Below are 15,179 nucleotides of genomic sequence, written 5' to 3' on the forward strand. Positions count from 1 at the left end.
TATTCTTTTAACATACCAACCTCGTTTATTCATAAGTAAGCAATACAACATTATATTCTAGGGCATAAGAAACAGTGTAACGTACAAGTTGACGGCAGCAGATGAAATAGGATTTGCTAAAATCACTAAAAGGGGCTTAACATCCATCATATTCAAATTAAATTCGCGCACCAGTTATTCCCTGTCACTTTTATATTTATTACATGTCATTCTATTAATATATGCTGAACATCGCCAAGTACACCACACATATTACAATCCCCATAAGGGGAATCTACTTTTCTCATTAAATGTGCAAAATTCTTAGAGGGATAGTCACCTGAGGAAAATCTATTTGCTATAGTTATAATATTTCTAATTATTTTACAAACCAGAAACAATCAAAGTCTTGTAATTGGATAGAAGGGCCCTGTTTCACAATACCTTTCTGATTAAGTTGTTACTAGTTTTATTGACCAGTCAAATCAGTATCATTTGTTCCAGCAAAAATATCTTTGTCAACTTTATTTCAAAAAGATAAGGCTGTACATCTATTATAGAGATTAGAATCTTATTTTAACTTTTGTAGATAGTAACGAATACATGCGTCTAGATAGCTAAAAGTGATAAGACAGTATTCCTGTTGACGTATCAGATTTTACTTGCATAAAATCAGTATGCCACATGACAACCGATTTTTCATACTATCATAAAGAACGGCATGTTGTACTGTCACCATAGGTATAACTACGACTTTTGTACTATCACTACATTATTTTACACATGGTCACAACTGTGGCGATCACTGAGCAGTAGGGAAGAAGCTATGTAGGTTGTATAGCTCCTCTCGCACTGCTCAGTGATCGACCATTCTGACACAATTGTAATAGCAGACTAGCCCCTGTGGCAATGTACGAAAATTAATGGTGTATCAGTAGCTGCAACCTGTGAGATACTTCTGTCTAATAACGCATTAAAATTACCTATATTATTCACATTATAACAGTAATACCTATTCAACCAGCAGCTCTTTCTGGAATATTCTCCAGCTAACTTTGATTTATGAAAGGCATCGTGGCTGTATCCTTGCCGTTGACTCCCGGAAGACATTGAATGTCGAAGTTATAAAGAGCATGTACTTGTATCGGGTGGAAATTACAACATCATGGCTGATGTACTCCTTTGTGGACAAAGTGAGTTCAATATTATGTAGTGGTCGGTTAGTATAGAAGAGGTTTTGATACATTGATGGTAGTAGTTTGAGCTGGTTTATGGTTTATAAGGTTATTGCTGTCCATAAATAGGGTTTTAAATATTTACTTGTATTTATAATGCCAGTTTGAATTTAGGTAGCGTATTATATCTACATTATTTTTTGTATTTTAGAAAGGTTATGTGAAAGAGCGAGAGAGACTCTATTTATATTTTTGGAAGTAATAATTATACCAAATATTCAAATATCTTATTCTACAAAATGTAAATTAGTTCTTGAATACAATTATTTGACTGTTCAAATATCTTAATCCACAATATAACGTGATTTTAAATCCGGTGTTCCTTTTTAAATATTTAAGAATTATAATCCTCTGCATTTATAACAATATAACCCATTATACTTACTTACATACTTCAGATTCAATTCAAAACAAAACTCCATAATAGACACGTCCACACTAACATCAACCTCCCTATTGTCTAAAGCCTTAGATAAAGGGAGCTATCAAAAGTTCCACCGGAATGAGCTAACGAGCGGCTATTTGCTACAATTCACCCATTTCTGGCTATACAACTTCAACGAAATGGTGCAATGAAAAATAATATGAATTATCGCTAGTCCAGGAGCTGGGAACATTGTTGTGGTAATAATGTTAGATGAAATTATTGCTTTCCTAATAACCATTAGGATTTTGTGACATATAGGTGGTCATTTGTCGTGTTAAATGTCTATTATTTATGGGGTCTTACACGTTAGATATTAGTTTACAGGTGTGTTGTTAGTGTACCTAAGTTATTTTACTTTAATTTTATCATACGTGGGTTGAGTGCCACTCCGAAATGAGTGTCAATACAGCCTTAAACTACTAAATAATATGACAAATTAATAAATGTGATTTCTATCCTATAATACAAAATATGTTCAAGGTCAGAGCTACAGACTAGCGGGTTTACCTCCGACTCAGGAAATAGGAGTAGGAGTCTGACACTCCATAAGGCTATCATTACCTTTCAATAAAATCAAGTAGGAAAATTCAAAATCACTACGTCTCAACTTACCCTTCCAACAAAAGGAAGCCCAGGCTTGTATCGTCGTCTCATGCTGTCAGCGAACCTCAGTTCCACATAATGCTGTTCAGCTGCTGGAGCCGCAGCAGCCGCATTCCCCACTCCATTCCCAACTGTGATGTCCACTCGAGCAGATCCACCACCACAACGAGCTTCAATACGCCAGGTACCAGATCGAGCTCCAGTTGCCAAAATCGCACTGAGTTTACGCACTCCTGGGGACAAAAAAGTAAATATAGATCGATTTTGTTCTCACCTTGAGACATATTTTTTCATACAATGTACTTCGAAGTTATTTTGTGTTGTTTAGTTCTAGTGTATGTATACAACTCAGTTTATCAATGACGTGAAAGCATATAAAATATTCTAGAGTTTATGTTTTCTAGAGTGGAGACCGCGTCTAGACAAGCGTAGTGTAGGGAACCCGTTAGCTAGGTGGAGTGACGATAACCGTAAGGTGGCTGGTAGTGATTGGATGCGTAGATCTGAAGATTGAGAGGCTTATGTCCAGCAGTGGTCGAGAACAGACTGATAAAAATATGACTTGTGTTTAAACAATATAAAGTGTCAAATAATGAGAAACGTTAAATAAAATCATAAGTACAGATACTAAAGACTACTGTCATATAAAAAAGAGCATTAAAATCCAGAGAAAATCATCCGTTTAACAAGTTTAACAAGAAACTAGAAGAAATAAATGGTGAAAAATTGTACTCTACCATTATTCAACCATTAAGATCACCGAGTCAGAACTAGGAGCATTCTCCAAAATTCGTATGCAGCAAAGAACTAAGTAATATTGTATGAGAACAAAATGTAACTGATCCCTTTATCCCTGATAAATATTTGGAGCACGTAGAATATAGTTTCCTATGTACTGTACCCGATGGTGACGCAAACAGCCTCCACTGAGTATCAGTCAAACATGACTGACATTCGATCACCGATCGCGAACGCGATAAAAGTAAAATAATCCCTTTGACGTAAAAAACAGGAGAGACTTTGATAAAATAAACTGTATACTGTACATGATACTTTGCTTGTGTAACGTAGAAAGTGTGAGTGTTAAAGAAACATAATATGAACATATGATATATAGAATAAATGTCATACATAATATCGAATATATAAATATCGAATTTGTTATTCATGAGTAAGGTGATCAAATGGCATCAAGTATGGCATATTAAGATATGAATTTATTTTTCAAGCAATAATTGAGCTGTACATCTTTTTGTTTGTAACATAATATTTACATCTAAATTATACAATAACAAAATAAAATTAAACATTAGCTGCTATTTATAAAGTATCAAACGAATCCATATTAAAATATGCTTTAATGTGAGTAGTGATAAATACATCTCACTACAATTCCTTTTTCAGGAATTGCTCCAGATTATTGATATTCAACCAAATCTAGTATAAATCCTAAAAACTACATAATTAGGAAAAGGCTTAAGTATACAAAAACCCCTTTCAAGAATAATCTATTAATAAAACATGGAACTTTGTAGTAGAAGTTACAGAAAAACGTAAAACTTGACTGAACCGAAGGACGCAGACGGCAAACAAAAACATTAGAGTCCTCTAAGCGAAGCGTGTCCACTAGCAAAGTTTTTATCATTAGTCACAATATGTGACTTTTAAGAGGGTCAGCGAATGTAATTAATCAAACTATATTTCGAGTGAGACCCGACTCATGTCCTTCTGACAAGGTTATGCCTTAACTTCTCTTGACATCGCGGTATATTGGGTTTTTGGGTCAAAATTATGTTGTGTTTCGATTAAGAAAATGTTATATTTCCCATCGGGGTTTTGATAGAAAATAATATTATACTTTCGCACTTTGTCATACTGCAGGTTTACATACTAAAAACTTGTTTTAACAAACCGCCGTTTGAACCGCATTCTATTGTTTTTCACCGTCTCAATTTTTTTAAGTCATGTTTATACCTAAAGCCTTCTCTTAAGTGTAAAAATGCTATGCTTAAAACCGCACCAAAATTAGTTTAACCAAACGCGAGATAATCGCGCAGGAAGATACATACATAATTTTCGTTTGGCTGAGCAATATTGCATCGTGTTTGTGGATTTTAATTCGGTTTGATCATTTGTTATTATCCTCTGAGAATACTTATTCGCTGGTAGATCAAGATCTGTGTACAGAGTTAATTTTATAAGCTGGTAAGTTGATGTATACTAGCAGATACTATCTTAAAAAATATGACCGATAATCATACGTGACACTATAAAAATTAATCGAAAATATTTTTTTCATTTAATACAAAGCTTTATTATGAACAACAAACACAAAGGCTTGATTTTATTCCATCATCCGATGGGAAGAGGATCAAAACCACGCAGCAGTACGCGGTGCGCGGTGCGTGGCGCGGTTCTAGTGAATAAATTATATGCATGAAACACCAAACAAGTGACGTCAGACCTATTATTGTAACAACTTTATGTCTGAATGCCTTGTTCGCGAATCCTGGATCTGAAATACATTTTTGGGTTTACTTTTACCAACAGTGAGTGTTGAAATTGACTCGTCTTTAATTACAACGGTACTAATGACTGACAGAAAAATTAAGTATATTTTATAAGCAGATTTTTGATAACTATTGTTAGGTTAAATGTAAGTTTTTCTCATAAGTATGAAGTTTTATTTTATAGTGTTATTCCAAAAATTTGCTTTAGCCTTCTACCGTTAGCTTTAACACCATACTTCTTGCATGTTTTTCTCATAAACATCAAAAATTTAATTTCACGACACGTCCTTTAAAATGTGATTTGTGACATTCCCAAAATACTTCCATAACGCGGACATAAGCCTTTGTGTTATCGCATTAGGGCAGGGACGGGGAAGTGAATGCGATTCAGGTAAAGCTAAACTTGATCCCTTTTCTTGGTAAAAGAATTTCCATGTCTTATCGAGGAACCCCATACCATGGGGACCCTAGCTTTATGATAAATCGCAGCCATTGAAAACATCGACGTTTTAAATCGTCGAAAAAATATTACCCTTACATTGAAAACGGGCGAAGAGACGATCAATTTTCGAAAAGACAAATTGTAAACTGATTACACGTTTCAGCCGAAAATGAAATTATGGAATAAAATAAATGGCGGCTAATGAAGGGATTACGCAAGTTTTCGATGGAAAACGTAAAAGCGTCGACAAATCTATTAATATTGATAAATGAGATTTGAAAGTAATAGAAACATTTGCTTAAACAGCTGAAAATAATCATTCATTTGAAGTTGAAGTGGAGTTTAGCTATCGTTCATTGATGATTGACAGATTTAATGGGCAACAATATAAATTAAAGTATGATTATACTGTGATTTGTTTAAGTTCTCCCTGAATCTAATACTTATAACGATTACAAATTAAGTTTTCAGTTAGTTTTTATTAATTCCTATTTAGTTTTCCACGGACTCTTGGTTTGTGCTCTTCTCATACAAAAGTTTTGAATCCGAATCTCAGGTTTAGATTATTAAGTATTTAATATGATACCATAATTTTGGCTAATAACATTAAACTAGTAAGAAGATCCGTGAAAATGTAACAAGTCTAAATCTATATTTAACTAAAATAAATCCTAATTAAGTATTAAATAGACCCAAGAACCCAAATAAACATTCGAAACGAGAATACGCGCAGCTTTTGTTTATTTTTAGCATCTCATTAAAACAAAACAAATTATACTTAGACGAACAAAGTTCTATGACTTTGACACTCTCTAGAGAATACCCTATCATATTTTCATCACCACAAAGTTTGAATTCAAATAACATGAAATGAAAACGTGTTCGTGTTAATAATATATGTCAGTTGTAAGTCAATCATGTTTATGAGGGAAATCTAATCTATCAAAATTTGACAGGGGTTGGCATGGGGGATGACATGGAAAGGCTTTCACTAGTGAGACTTGGTTTCGTCACGCTTGTTAAGTCCTACAGCCATCTTGAATTTATGATGACTAAACGGTCTGGCTGGAATAATGTAACTTGATTTTCTTTTAAATTATTTGTAAATGTTGACATTACATGAAATAAGAAAGCTATTCTATATATTTTTTTAATATAAAAAATATAGAAAAGTGTACGTGTGTGCGTTGTATAAATAACACCACTGGTTTTTATATTATATACATATACAAACTAGTAGGCTGCGCGACGACGCCGCGTATATGCACACTGCTCATGACAAAGAGATCTTCTGTGACTTGAAACTAGTAGAGCTTTTCTCTTTATTGGCGTGAGTAAACCGCTGCTTTTGGTTATTTTTTTAACCGAATATATCAATCAACCAATTATTTTATTGCTGTTTGAGGTTTGCGTAAAGATGAAAGTTATAATTTAGTCAAAGAGGTATAAACCATGCAACTGCAGTCTATTCTACTACATTAATACTAGATACACAACGTGTTGTTTCATACCACAATGAGAAAATAAACCATGCAACTGCATTCTATTCTATTTTACCAATATTAAATACATAACGTGTTGTTTCATACCACAATAAGAAAGAAACAAAAAATCTTTAACAGACATCAAAAAACAAAACAGACACCAAAAAACAAGTTACCAGTCACATTTCTCATAACTTCCAACCAGCCGAAAACCAGAAACAATAACGAAAGTTACTTCACAATTACAGTCGTATTGTTCTACTAGCTTCTGCCCGCGACTCCGTCCGCGCGGATGTCGGTCTTCGCGTGGAAGTTTTATTTCTCCATTTTGAGTAACTGTGAAAATGACATCTTATAAATATCTATTGGACCCAAATACGGCAAGGCCCATAATAATTAAGGAGATCCCTCTATTGAGCTACTGCTGTTGAGCAGAATAAAACTGAAAAATAAAGATTTTTTCTACGTATTTTTCCAGGATAAAAAGTAACCTATTTTATGTCCAGGATAATAAGTTAATTATACCAAGTTTCATCGAAATCAAACCGTTAGTTTTCACGTGATGCCTGAACATATATAGACAGACAGACAAAAAAATTATAATCACATATTTGGGTTTGGTATCGATCCAGTAACACCCTGCTATTTATTTTTTCTATATTTTCAATGAACAGAATTGACCCTTCTACCTGATTTATTATAGCCCGCGACTTCGTTCGTGTGGAATAGTGACTTCCGGCAATTTTTTGGTTTTAACCACATAGTTCCCGATTTCGCGGGATCTCTTCAAAAATGAGATGTGGAAGATATTCTAGGGAACTCCTCAAAAATCAACATAATGAGCTCTGCGTTTGAATTTAATAGATGTATACTCACTTAGGGCATTGAAAAAATAGTTTAAAAACGGACTTAAACTAAAGAAATATTATAATCTTTCCGAACTTAAGATGAAAACTAACTTAAAACTAAAGAATTCAAGAAAGCTACGAATTACGAATTTATAACAATTAAAAAAGAAATTATATTACAACCTATCCTCAATGCTATAATACCAAGCCAAACCAAGCTTAAACTAAATAATTTAAAAGAAACGACTTAAATCTAATTAACTTATAAATTATAGACTTACAATTTTATTAAACAAACTAACTACAGTAACTACTAATAATCGATATCAAACTAAACCTACGTTAAATAATTTAACCAGGAAAACCCAACAAATAAACTTTTTAATAGACAAATACAACGAAACCAATTTAGAATATACGAAACAGCAGGACCACTGCAGACAAATAATCATACGACTTATAGTACACTATTTCCACAACAGTACCGAAGCGCTCGGCCGATACCCAACAAATACTAATAATAAAAACGATAGAAAACAAATAAAAACTATCTTATGTCCTTTCTAAGGTTCTAAACTATATCTGTACCAAATTTCAACCAAATCCGTCAAATAGTTGCGGAGATTAATGGTATAAGCATAGAATGTTCGACGTGATTCTTTAATTTGACATAACTTTTTTATTTATGAACCGATTGACATGAAACAAACACTAAATGTAAATTTAAGCATCCCACAATATATTCGTGAAAACCGCATCCAACTCGGATCAGCCGTTTCTGAGATTAGCGCGCACAGACGAACAGACAAACAGACAAACAGACAAACAGACAAACAGACAAACAGACAAAAAAAAAGTTAATTACATTTTTGGGTTCGACATCGACATAACAATAACCCCTGCTATTTTTTTTATTTTTATTTTCAATGTACAGACAGCACTTTTCTACGATTTTATTATATGTATAGATGAAAACACCAGTGAACATTGGTCTATGGACCTTGGCTACACTTTCTTTATTTTATTTTTAACTAGCTTCACTGACAGACAACTCAATTTGACGTTACAAAAGTGCCTAATTTAGGATTAATTGAAATAAATGCTTTGACTTTGACTTTTTATTTAAAGGAACACGCCAGACGTATCACCTGATGGTAAACAATCGCCGCCGCCCATGGACACTCTAAACACCAGAGGCGTTACAAGTGCGTTGTCAGCCTTTTGGGGGTTAGGAATTTAAGGGTTGTTGGGAAATCGGGGATTGGGAAAATTGGGAAGGGGGGAATTGGGACTCCGGTAATCTCACTCACACAACGCAAGCGTTGTTTCACGTCGGTTTTCGGTGAGGCCGTGGTATCACTCCGGTCGAGCCGGCCCATTCGTGCCGAAGCATGTCTCTCCGCATTGTAATAAAGAGTAAAATCACACTTAAAAGTAGAGTCCAACTTAAACTGGTTCATAAAATTTTGTAGTGCAATTCGTATGTGAATTTTTTTATTGATAAAGATGCAAATGACTGAGTAGAATTAATTCTGCTTTTTCGCTCTGACTGTTGTTTATTTAGACGCTGTTTTCGTTTTATGTTGTGTTCCCATTATTATGCGAAGTTCTCATGCACGAATAAAGAGAAGTTTGTGAATTGCGATGAAATTGAAAAAGCTTTTGTGAAGTTTTTTTTTGTTTGTAATTGTGGATTAATAGCGTGTAAACATGGGTGTGTATTGTGAATGTATGGATTTTTACGTAAATGCTTCGAATGTGGTTTGAATACTTTTTTTATTGACTAAAAAAACACGGTTTACTAACGTAAATTTATGGAGAAAAGCTCTACTAGTTTCAAGTCATAGAGGGACTCTTCATCATGAGCAGCGTGTGCAAACGTGTCGACGTCGCACAGCCTACTATTTCTTTTTTTATTAATGATATATTTTTGCTACGATTAGTAAATCGCCGACCAATGTGAACTTAAAGAAGCCGTTTAAAAAGCTCAAAGTAAAGATGCTCATAGACGATCGACGATTAAATATTTATGTATGTATATTAATAAAATTTATGTATAAATTCATCAACTAAAGTAATGTAATGTGGGTAAATTAATTAAAGATCATTTATTTATCTGAAATTGAAAATTAAAATCCCATTTAACGTAAATAATTAAATTATTTTCCACCAATTTCATACACAAGGTAATTATTCAACTAAATTATATTACTTTGGCGCTCAAACTATTTCGCGTGAAATAATTACAAGAACTTAGCTAGCTCATTTGCGGGTTCCGTAGCTAATGAACGTCTGACTTTAATTAAGTTTCACATTTTGATAAGAATACTTGGAGTTTGCTGATCTCTACTTTAAATATAACTTGAGCTGATTATAATTTGGTGAATTTAAAGTTATCAGACGATGAATTAGGTAAAGGTGAGGTAATGACACTACATTTTAACTAATGAATTCTTAAAAACTCATCATCAGCCTATAAGTGACCACAGCTGACCATAGCCTCTTCTTACATGGACAGAGCATTACAAGGTTAGAGCATTAATCACTACGCTTACTCAATGCGGGTTGGCGATTTCATACTTATACCTAATTAGAAATTATAAGCCCTAGTTTCCTCACTGTGTCTCTTAATAATCTTAGAAAGTACATATTAAACTTTAAAATTTATCTCGAAAAAGTCACATTAGTACTTCCCGTGGGTGGGTTTCGAATACGCACTCTCATGCAAAAGAAGCGGGCGTTTCAAACCTCTGGGCCACAATAACAAATAGTTACCTAAGAACATAAAAATCATACCTCTATTATCCTTATAACCATTTATTCCTATTCAACCAAAACACTTCGCGAAACCAACAATGTGTTATTCAAAAACTTATTCAAATCTATACAAACTATCACCTTTAACTCAACATTAAACATTGAAGTATTTTGTCTCAAGGAAATAGAATCTGTCAGGTTTAGGTGTGCTCAGCCCTTAGGTGAGTACAAGCAAAGGCTTTTAGCGGACCGTAAGAGATCATCTCTGCCCGTATTATTTACTCAACCTCCTTGGAGATTTGACAAAAAGGTTACTGTATCATTTGTGATTATTTTGTTGGTTCTTTAAAATTATGGTATGTAATATATGGAACATTGTTTAAAATGGTTTTGTTTTTGTTTTTTATGTTGTAGCTCAAGTTTTGTTAAGTTTTGTTATCCTTGTAATTATATTTATTTGATATATTTCTTAGTTTTCAGTGCACGAGTATTTTTTGTTATTTAAAGTCAGAGCAAAATTTTATACTTTACATACAGAGAAGGTATTTGTTCTTAACACAGGTTCGTAAGTTCGTCTTGCAAAGTATGGATATTTCATAATTATAACAGGTCTGATTACGTAGTTATAGCTATAATTGGCATGAGGCTTTCTAGAGTTGTGTCTAGTACGGATGATGAAATGTTTCAGGAAGATAAAACATCTTGTATCGTTTACAGTAGTAAATGTATTGGTATTCTTACCTTCGTCCATAGAGAGCTGTTCCCATATAGCGACCTTAGTGCCAGCGGGATCGCTCAGCGCAACGTACGCGAGTTCTCCACGAACGAGCCGTAGGTCATGGTCCAGAGCCAGAATCCAGAATGTTACTGTAACAAAAACGTTTTCAATTAAATACAAATCTTTAAACACTATTTTTGAATTCTATTGCCATTAAAAATTCAAAAAATTGAATAAAATTTTCTGTAATTTTCAGTTAAATAGAAATTATTGGCGTAACTTTTACATAAACAAGACAGTTATCGTTTTAGTAGTCACATTAGGATTTTCTTCTGTGTCACGGATGCGTTTACAAATATACAAGTTAACATACACCTAATACCCAGACCTGAATCAACAATTTGTGGATCACACGAAGAATTGCTCCGTAAATCAATCGAATCGAACCCGCTACACGCTAGCCGGTTGTCCAGCCACTGCACCAACTGTTCAGTCAAGTGACTGACTTGATTGACTTCACAAACAAATAAATGATAATAAACGATTTCTAAATAATTTCTGAAAGCTCCGATACTTTATATTTTACATAACAGATTTTCCTCAATTCTAGTGTTTCTCAAATATTATGTTACCGAAAAATTTGTAACAAATTATTTCATATTTCACATAAAAGCAGGTACTCAATTAATTTCGTAAAGGTATTTTGTTAATTAATAACTTTACTTCTCTGAATTTTGTGTTGAAATTTTCGAACGTAAAATCAATGTACTTAATTTAGTGATTGAAAATATAAAATTGATGTTGGAGTAATTTAATAAGTTGTAAGTACTTCATGGGCTTTTCAGATCTTGTTTCAGTTTTGAAATAAAAGGTTTTTGATGATAATAATTTTAATTTGTAAATGTGTTTAATTAAATGAATCACATTTTAATTAATAGTAGATAGCTCTGTTAAGGCAAACGTATCAATGTGATACCTTTCAAACCGAAACAAAACATTTTTGCTTCGACCTGAAAAGTCCAAAACATTTTGTAGAATTTAGGTAGGTATACTTGTTTTATTATTGATAAATCAGCTGCCATATCACGTATGCAACGTCACGCCTTTTATCCCCGAAGGGGTGGGCTGAGGTGCACATTACGGCACGTAATGCCGCTATACAACATAAACTCACATTTCACCACTTTGTTATAAGTCCCATGTAACAGGGAATGAGCCTATTGTCATATACTGGTCACAATTCCAAACTCCGTGCTACTACTGAGTAATTTTCGAAAAACTGAAAAAAGTCAAGTAATACTTTGCCCGACCCGAAAATCGTACCCGAAACCTCATCTCCGTCGCACTTGCGACCGCTCGACCAACGCTGCCATATCACATACTTATAAGTAAAGAAAATCCTTCCACCTTTTTCATACCCAAATCTAGAACTTAGTTAACTTCCTGATAGAAAAATACCTTTCCTTTGCATCTTTTCAAGCAATTTGGTCTAAAAACAATAAATATATTGACCGTAGTAAACCTTCCCACCGGACACATAGCATGTAGTACAAAGCTGATACGCAGGAAACAATTCCTTTCACAAACACAGAGTAATTAAACAGCGTCAATCTGTACCTAGACAAGGCCAGACTCAAACTATCCAAATAACTAGAAATTCCCACCGAATGTTCTGGAATTGACATTGACAAGTGCTGATTCGAAATTCTCTTGCCTGTGATCGCCGTTGGTCAGAACAGAACTGTGTATGAAATCCGAACACAAAGGCGTATACGTAAATCAGTGACTAACTCGATTAGATACTTGGAAAGGAGTGATCAATTTTAGTTCTTTGTCCCTTTGCATAGAGTTTAACTTTGACAATTGATATGAGAATTATCGAGATTGAAGTAGGTGACAAAAATTTGGCTCTGATAGCTTAAAGGGAATTGCTGTGATTTAGGTAGAGGACAAAATAAGTGTAAAGCGAAGTGTAAAAATCTCCTGGAAACGGCACGCGTTGTGAGGAGGTTTCTGTCTCTAGAGTCCTACCCACCGGTAGCTTGGACCAATGGTCTCGCTACAGGTAGGGAAATAGTTTTAAATATGTTTTTATTTTCATTTTATATAATTTTAGAGGATATTGAAAGTAATGTATGGAATAGAAAACAAACAACTAGGTGTGGTCTCTTATATTTCTTATAAGTATAACCTTCGTACTTATAGTAATGTTTTGATTAGATTTAGGAATTGTCACAATGAGTAATTTATTAAGAAGACGAAAACAAAAACACCAGGAAATCCAACGCTACAAATGAGAACGATATTAATCTAAAAAAACAAACAATTCCAAAACAATCTGCAGATAATTAGTAACAAGCTACAAATGGCTACAACTTCCCAACTTGCAGCAACATTACAACCCGAAACTGTTACAATAAAACACAGGAATTCATTAAGAATTTCGCGGCGAAACTTTTAATTAATGTTACAATAGAAAAACCGTTAGTTACTGTAACAATATCCCGTAACATTAATTTCGGTTCGCTTCATAAACATCTACTCGGAGTTTTAGGGCCACAGGTACATAAAATAAGGTAGTAAAAGTAACACAAAGTTGAGCAAAAATTAATGACTTATTTCCAAGTACTGGAACGGTGTTCTGGATTGCAATAACCGTATCGTGCTATCCTTTTCTGTATGGGGCGTATCGTGGAGATAGAAATACTTTTAGGGATATTTGATAATGCTTGAGCTAGAAGTGCAAGTGATGGAATATTTTTTGTCAAGAGTGAGAAATACTGGATATATGCTTTCTGTCACGTCGAAATCTCACCTCATAATATGATGACATCTATTTACTACGTATTAATTTAACGTCTAATTGTAATACAATTTCAATTTGACTGCACGGTTGACGCAGTGGCTGCAGCGGGTTTGATTTTCACACAGAGCAACTCTTTGTGTTCCACAAATTGTTGCTTCGGATCTGGGCGTCATGTGTATATAAAGCTATATTATATTTTGTAAACGCACCCACGACACAGGAGAAAATCCTATGCGAGGCGAAGTTAAAAAAAGACTTTTGTCTACATATTATAAACAGTTGTGAAGAAAACTTTCTTATGTTATAATCGTTCCAAGCTAATTTAAAAAAAAAGTATACACAGATCTTACTGACGATCCATTTTATAGATCATTAGCAGGTCAGCTGCACAAAACATTTGGAAAATAAATAAATAAAATCCTGTAATAAAGACAACGAATATCCGAATCGCCACGGCAGCCATTTTGTTTTTGCACGTAAACTTTTACGATAAGTCATTAATAAGGTATATTGTTCGTTGCCATCTGTGTAATGTTATGGAGCGAGAGACAGTTGCGTCGATATCACGAGTGCTGTTAACTGCGTTTTTCTCGTTTTGCTGGTAATTATCGATGAAACTGATCTCTGTTTTTATTTTCGGATTATTTTGTTGAGTAACTTTGGTGATGGTATTTATTTTTTTACTAGCTGATGCTCGTAGCTTCGCTCGCGTGGATTTTGTGACTTCACTTTCTAAAATAAAAGTAGTACATTAGCTAGCTGCCAATAGAAGTCTCGTCCGCAGGTAGTCCGCAGCTCCAGATCAGGCATCAGCCCTACTGGATCCCATCTGTGGTGGTTTGATGGCGCTTTAAGGCGCGCGCGGAACATTAAGATGTAGGTTTAAATTATCAAATCAAATCAAATCACTTTAATGCATCCATAGTGTATTTATTATCTTTGTGTTCTGAGTGATGGCAAAAAGTGAATGTACTATAAGCAAACTTCTACATCCATCCAGGACATAAAATACATGACTTTATATTATATACGTGCTAGACTTGATAGTATAATTCCCCTTGTTATTCACGCTGGCAAAGATTTGAAGAGCCAGCACAGAATTATCAATTCTCATCGTATTCTCGAAGTTTTGATATCTTGAGATCATAAATATGTATGTTTCTCGCTTTTGCTCCGAGCGAAAGCAATAGTTATGATACGTTTTGGTATTTTGAACCTTGACTTGAATAAGAATGGGTTCAATCTCGCCAAGCAGAGATTGAATTGAGATTTATTTTATAAAATGCTTTTATTTACTTACAATTTCTGTTAGTCTTAGGTCGTTGACGTCATCATATCTATTTATTGATTCATGGTATTAAAATAAGTGT

The 15,179-nt window shown here is 34.0% G+C and overlaps 2 protein-coding genes across 3 annotated transcripts in view; one reads left to right on the forward strand and one right to left on the reverse strand.

Moving 5' to 3' along the window:
- LOC118269653 (C3 and PZP-like alpha-2-macroglobulin domain-containing protein 8) overlaps window positions 1-15,179 on the reverse strand; it is a 242,239-nt gene that overhangs the window by 89,561 nt on the left and 137,499 nt on the right. The window contains exons 5-6 of the mRNA XM_050706877.1: window positions 11,027-11,152; window positions 2,254-2,477 (exon numbers count right to left, since the gene is read on the reverse strand). Of these exons, the coding sequence (XP_050562834.1) occupies window positions 2,254-2,477; window positions 11,027-11,152 (350 nt within the window). The remainder of the gene's footprint in view (window positions 1-2,253; window positions 2,478-11,026; window positions 11,153-15,179) is intronic.
- LOC118269655 (zinc transporter ZIP6-like) overlaps window positions 1-15,179 on the forward strand; it is a 426,889-nt gene that overhangs the window by 30,297 nt on the left and 381,413 nt on the right. The window lies entirely within an intron of this gene.

Source organism: Spodoptera frugiperda, chromosome 30 (assembly GCF_023101765.2).
Source record: "Spodoptera frugiperda isolate SF20-4 chromosome 30, AGI-APGP_CSIRO_Sfru_2.0, whole genome shotgun sequence".
NCBI classification, from domain to species: domain Eukaryota; kingdom Metazoa; phylum Arthropoda; class Insecta; order Lepidoptera; family Noctuidae; genus Spodoptera; species Spodoptera frugiperda.